Source organism: Prinia subflava, chromosome 9 (genome assembly GCF_021018805.1).
Source record: "Prinia subflava isolate CZ2003 ecotype Zambia chromosome 9, Cam_Psub_1.2, whole genome shotgun sequence".
In the NCBI taxonomy this organism is placed as follows: domain Eukaryota; kingdom Metazoa; phylum Chordata; class Aves; order Passeriformes; family Cisticolidae; genus Prinia; species Prinia subflava.
Genome location: NC_086255.1, coordinates 32,126,172 through 32,132,712, shown reverse-complemented (window position 1 = coordinate 32,132,712; position 6,541 = coordinate 32,126,172). Strand labels below are relative to the sequence as shown.

Below are 6,541 nucleotides of genomic sequence, written 5' to 3'. Positions count from 1 at the left end.
TCTGTCCAGGTGTGTGCCCAGCACAGGTGTGCCCGTACAGAGCTGTCTGTCCAGGTGTGCCCGTACAGAGCTGTCTGTCCAGGTGTGCCCGTACAGAGCTGTCTGTCCAGGTGTGTTCCCACCCGTGCGTCCCCGCGGGTTCCCGCGCATGCGCACAGGTGCGGGCTGTGGGCGCGGCCTTCCCCCGCCCCGCCCATGGGCGTGGCTCGCCCCGGCGGCGCGCGGCGGCGCGGAGGCCCCGCCCATCAGGGGGCGTGTCCAAGGGCGGTCCATGGGCGTGTCCGTGCCCGGGCCTGTCGGTGTCCGGGGCGTGTCCGTGTCCATGGGCGTGTCCGTGCCCGGGCCTGTCCGTGTCCGGGGCGTGTCCGTGTCCATGGGCGTGTCCGTGCCCGGGCCTGTCGGTGTCCGGGGCTGGGGGCGGCCATGGCGCGGGTGCTGGTGGTGGGCGCGGGGCTGACGGGCGCGGCGGGCGCGGCGCTGCTGCGCGGGGCCCCGCGGGGACAGCTGGCCGTCTGGGACAAGGCGCGGGGCGCAGGTGGGTCCGGCGGGGGAGGAGCGGGGGAACCCCGGGCCTGGCGTGTATGGCGTGTGTGGTGTCTGTGATGTGTGGTGTCTGTCGTGGGTGGTGTCGCGTGTCGCGGCGGTCTCTGACCGGCTGTCGCGCAGGGGGCCGCATGAGCACGACCCGCTCCGACCGCGGCAGCGCCGACCTGGGCGCGCAGTTCGTCACCTGCGAGCCGGAGCTTGCGGGGCCGCGGCTCAGGTGAGACCCGCCCCGTCCCGTCCCGCCCCGTGCCGCCCCCAGCGCTTCGGCTCCGGCCCCGTCCCGCTGATCCCCGTCCCGCTGATCCCGCCGGGGCGCAGGTGGGGAGCGCGGGGTCCGGAGGGTTTGGGGACACGGAGGGACCCCGCTGGAGGAGCTCGCTGCCTGCTGTGCCCAGGTGCTTTGCTTTAACGCCCCGCCAACACCCAAACCCCGCAGCCGCTCGCCCGCTCGCTCCCCCGGCAGCGGAATCGGGGAAGGTGGAGGGGTGAAAGCTGGGGAACGCGTGGGTTGGGATGACAGACGCAGGGGTAGCTCACCCCGCACCTTGGGGAAGGGGAAGTGTAGCAGCGGTGCGAAAATCCCAATTTGCGTGGAAAGCAGCGAAGAGGCCGGTGCGTTCCGGGCACGTGTGTTCAGTGGGTGGAATATCCCCGCGCTCCGCGGTGGCTGTGGGGTTTGTGCCGGCGTTCAGGGCTCAAGGGAGCTGCCCTCTGTTCCTCCGGGTCAAGCCGCTGACAGTGCCATCACAGGTAGTCCTGCTCTCAGGTAAAAGGCCAGGCCCAATGCAATAGCAGGGTAGTTTGTTCTTTTAGTGCTTTATTTACGCATAACCTGCTTTGAAATGCAGCCTGTTGCAATCCGAAAGTCGGGCTGGCCTTAACTGTGATTCTGGGGAACGGAGTGAGTTTTCATCCCTGTGCATTTCTTCCTTTCAAGCTTCTACGAGGAGCTTGTGTCTCACGGCATCCTGAAGCCACTGACGGCTCCCGTGGAAGGAATGGTGGTGAGAGAAGGCTCCCGCAATTACGTGGCACCCCAGGGCATCTCCTCGGTTGTCAAGTACTACTTAAAACAGTCAGGTAATGCTTTTGGATGCCTTTGTGTGAAGGGAAAGGCCTTAATGGCTCTGTTTTTGGCGGTGCCTTTGAACGGCCTTTCGAATTTAAATCCCTGATGAGGGTGTTTAAGTTCCTTGTTGGTTTCTGTGTGTCCGGGAGTAGCTTGGGTGGATAAACGCGTCTGTGAGCTCTGTGAATTTCCAAGTCCTGCAGGTATAAAAGTCTCTGTACAAATAGAACATCTGCTGTGTGATGGGGGCAGAGGGGTGAGCTACACCCTGTGTTTTGGAGGAAGGATGTGAGCCTGCTGGGTGGAGAGTCCTTTGGAGAAGGAGTTTAAACTTTCTAAGTACTACCTTAGATGTCGTGGCAGAACCACGCGTACAGTTCAGTGACTAATTTAACCCTGTTTAGAAAAGTTTGAGCTGTGAGAGTAGTCAAGCTTTGGTCCTTTCATGCAGCTGTTTTAATATTTTTTTAATCAGCTGGTTTTTTAAAACCCTAATCTTGTAAATGATTAGCTGTATTCCTGCCCCCTGGCAGTGGGAAGCCATTCCCACTTGTCCTGTCAGTCCAGCCCTTGTAAATAACTCTCTCTCTCTGCATTTTCCCTGTGGATTTCACTGCTAGGTGTATTTAGCTGCTGCTGTTCCCAGCAGGTGCAGATGTGTCCTACGAGCAGCACGTAACTCACATCTCCCTGCGGGATGGCAGGTGGGAAGTCTCCAGGAAAGAGGGGCCCCCGGAACTCTTCGATGTGGTAATCCTCACCATGCCTGTCCCACAGATTCTCCAGCTGCAAGGTGACATTGTCAACAGTAAGTTCAGACCTCAGAATCGCAGGTGCTTTAATTTAAAATAGCATTTGAGCAAATGAGCATTTGAGTGTCATTTTTGTGAAGCAAAAAATGACACTCAGCAGTCTGAGCTGCCTAATTATTCCATCAGGATAGGGTGGGAAATGAGAAGAGGTGGATAATTTCAAGGCCATACATGTGTTGTGTGACCAGTGACACCTTGACAGCATAAATACCTAAATAGACGAGTTGGTTTTGAATCTGATATTTTAATTTTTTTGCTGACGTCTCAAGCAGAGCTTGTCTTTGTGCAGCTTGCAAGTAGTTACTGAATTGGACAAAACTTCTTGAGCATTTCTGTAAAGAGAAGTATTTTCATTGCAACCTCTGTTTTTAAGCTTTGTGCCTAAGTAGGTAAATATTCTGTAAGGACAGGACTTCTATCCTAGTTGCTGTTTTATGAGGCCTCACATTTTCCCTGTTCCTTTACCCTGGAAAATAATGGTGTGTCTGGCCCATCCTGTCCTTACTGAGCTGGTCTGGTTAACAGTGAAAGACATAAAAATAGAAGAGATGAAAAGTAGAGGGAGAGTCTTTTCAGAGCTTTCCTGAGGTTCTGCTAGTCTGCATCTCGAGGCCTTCCCCAGCTGGCACTGATGTCTTTGCAACTTGTTTTTCTTGGGGTAATTAAATCCTTTCCTGTCCAGAAAGCAGGCAGCTCCCCTTCAGAAGGTGTGATTAAGGGGAACAGTTCATTTCACTTGCTCTTGGGAGAGCTGGAAGCTGTCAGATGCTTCCCACATCATCCTCTCTTCATATTCTGTCTAAGTGCAGGATTGACTTTTGTCTGAGGAAATCCAGCAAGTTTTGTTTTCTCCTCCCCATCTTCCTGTTTCCCTTCCCCTCCCTGCCTGTTCCCTGTGTGAGACCAGCTTCCAGATGTCCATCCAGCTGGTAATTCTGCATCTCAGGCAGCAGGACTGACTCGTCCTGCCCCAGAGTTGCTTGGCATTGGAGCCACAGGCATCTTTACTCCTGTTTCTTTAGGCTTAGAACTGAGGGGAAGAATAGATGAGATGAGGAGGGTGTTTCAGAGCATGGACAGGGTGCAGTTTCAGATCTGTTTGGACTTACAGAGGGTCAGGTGCATCACCGTGTGTCTAAATCTCAGCGTTGTTTTGGCTGCATGTCAGAGAGCCGAGTTTTGCTGGCAGAGGAGGGAGCTTTTCCTTGATTCCCCACGCTTGGGATTTAAGATGCAATTTCATGACAGCTGCTGAAGGGAATAGGCATTCTCCCTGCTCCACACTGACACTTTTAGTCATTTGTATCCCCAAATTCAGGAGCAAAATCGGGTGAGTCTAACAGGAGCCATATTTGTGCATTCCCGGTAGCGATTCCAGCTGCTCCTGGAACGGGAGGTTCCTGCTGCCTGTTGGAAACTTTCCTCTGGCTGCCACTGCTGGTGAGAGCTCCTGTTGCTCCGTGGGATGGAACAGGAGATGTGCAGAGCTGGAGGAAGGGGAGGGCTTCCTCCTGTGTGGCCAGCAAGGGTCACGTGTGGCCACTGTGCCACGGTGGGCGAGCAGCTGAAAGGGAAGAGGACAGGATTTGGGACACACAGCTGCCTTCCCTGCTGCTCTGGAAGGCCCTTATTAAATAGAAGAAGAACTCTGAGGCTGAATGAAAATGGGCCTAGGCAGTGTTAATCTCAGTCTCTGCTGTGGTTTGGGATGAGGGGTGTTAAAGGAGCAAGTTTTGGCTGTTCTAAATTTGGCTGTTCCAAATTTCCAAATTTCTTTACTGCTTCAGTGTAACATCCCTGCTTTGGCAGCTCCTTCATCAGAGGCATTTATGGGTTTAAACCTCTCCCATATCCCCCAGGGTCTCCCTGCACTTGCCCCATCTCCCTGGGATGCCGTTTCGGGGTGGTTTTGCCAGGGGTTGAATTGTTTGGCTGGGGACCCATGCCAGGGCCCTCTTGGGTATAACTGGGCTCCCAGTTCAAAGGCAGATGAAGTTTCAAATGGCTTGTGATGAGGTTTTGCTGGCATTAATGTGTGGATAAAAGCTGCAGGAGAGGAGAAGGAGCAAAGGAACAGCTGGGTGGAATAGGGGATGTTTTTTTTTTAGTGAGGGTTGGAATTAGCCTTTGACGTTTGTGTGTGAAAGAGCCTGAGTTGGAGAGTTCAAATGACTTGCCAGAGGTGGGAATTTACCCCTCCAGGACTCACCATTTTCCTGTTTGAGGGAGGAGGTGTTTTGCCCCCCACATTTTCTTTTTTTAACAGTTTTTACTTGTTTACACGATCTTTGGAATATTAATGTTTTGACATAACCTCTCAAATTTCACCTTCAGTGGCACTGTTGCCGTTTTCATACTTAAACTTGACAGACAAAACTAGATTGGATAGTTTTTGTGTCCTTTAACCTCTTAGACAAGCCTGAACACGATGTCATTGTGAAGCTGTGTGCATTTAGGAGGAGAAAGAATTAAGTGGCCTTTGGCAACCTAAAATTATCATTTTATATGGGCTGTGTGAAAAATGAATGTTCCAGATTTACTTCTCTTGTGAGAGAAAAGCCAAGCCTTAGATTAATGGAGAAGTTAGTGTGTAAGACGCCCAATTTTAAAAAATAGATATAAAATAAATAATGCCATAAATAGCGTGTGTATATATATGTATATAATTCACCTTAATTTTCAACCTTTATTCATTCATTCTACAATTATCACACCCAAATAGATGCAGCAGTTGCATATTTAGCAGCAGCAGAGCTAGAAGTACTTCCAGCATGACCTCCAAGTAGCTACTGGGTAAAGGGTTAACTCCTTGCAACATGTTTGGAACAACAATAGGTGGCAGCAATCGAATGATGTTTGGGACATTCAGCTTGAATAACCAAATTAAATTTACTGCACTGATTGGGGCTTTTCATGTTCTGGTAGTAAATACTGGCGTTGTGCAGAAGACAAGGGAAATGAAATAAAATAAAGGTTTCTGAGGTTTGTGATATCAAGTCAAGGGAGGGAATAAATTTACTTAAAAGCAGGAGCTTTGCAGATGAAAGGACAAGATTTTGGAAATGTTCATTGTCCAACAGTAATTGGACTGTTATACGGGCTGCTGATGTTAGAAAAATCCTAGGTTTGTATCCCAGATTCCATGTGATCACTGAGCAGTGTAGTTCTTTCTGTGCATTTTCAGATCAGTTGGAGAAACCTTCTTATCAGTTCTGTTTTTTGCTTTAAGGCATTTGGCAACATGGCAATTAAGGGTTGCAGTGATTTGCAGTAGGTTTTTTTTTTTAATTTGTGCGTTCAGAATGTTTTCATTATGTTGCTTTCCTTGAAATTTCAAATTACAGTTCTGCATGTTTAAGCTGCTAATAAAACAGGATGGCTTGGCTTTTGTTTCGAGCCTGACCTATTTTTTTTTTCCATCTGTGTGAATGTCCCACATGTTTTAAATAATACAAGCTGATGAGAAGATACAAGTGAAATAGGGCTGTATTTGCGTGGGAAGGCTTTATAATGTGAGTTAGGAAAGCACAACTCTGATAATTTTTCACGACTCACAAGTCCTTGCTGAGTGAATGTGTTTATTTTTGGATAGCACGATGATAAATTCGGAATTCAGTGGTTCCAGTTCCAAGCAATCTAAGCAGGGCTTATCCAGCTTGGAGCTCTCATTACCTAACAGATCTGAAATGTCCAGTGTAAACATGTACACTGATTTGTTAGTTACTTATCAGGGAGCTGAGGCCGCTCAGCATGGAAATACTTGGGCTTTCTGGAAACACTTGGAACAGTTCTTGGTTGTGGTCCTTTTAAAACCTGTCCCTCCTCTGGCTCCAGAGCACCCCAGCAGCTGTGGCAGTGGAAAGGTCTGTGCTAAATTCGGGTGATGTCCTGGGATGGGCGTGTCAGAGAGGCTGCAGCAGGACATGGAGCATCCCTGTGCAGGGAGCCCTGCCGGGTTCTGTGTGCAGGGTCCAGCCCCTGGGCTGGGGCTGGCAGCGGGGTGAGCTGTTCCTGCCTGGATCCAGTGCCTGTGTCCCAGTGCTGCTGCCAGCTCTGCCCCTGGCCTTGCACAGCAGCGCCTTGGACCCTCCTGTGGGGAGATCTGGCTCACCAG

The 6,541-nt window shown here is 50.9% G+C and overlaps 1 protein-coding gene across 3 annotated transcripts in view; it reads left to right on the top strand.

Annotated features, from left to right (window-relative positions):
• Positions 1–336: 336 nt before the first annotated feature.
• The window catches only part of RNLS (renalase, FAD dependent amine oxidase), a 53,863-nt gene continuing 47,658 nt past the window's right edge, over positions 337–6,541 (top strand). Inside the window, exons 1-4 of one of the 3 annotated variants that reach the window (XM_063406164.1) lie at positions 337–535; positions 667–763; positions 1,484–1,626; positions 2,262–2,423. In XM_063406164.1, coding sequence (XP_063262234.1) covers positions 424–535; positions 667–763; positions 1,484–1,626; positions 2,262–2,423 — 514 coding nt within the window. In that variant the 5' untranslated portion in view covers positions 337–423. The remainder of the gene's footprint in view (positions 536–666; positions 764–1,483; positions 1,627–2,261; positions 2,424–6,541) is intronic. The other 2 variants (XM_063406162.1, XM_063406163.1) reach the window with 2 other exon arrangements.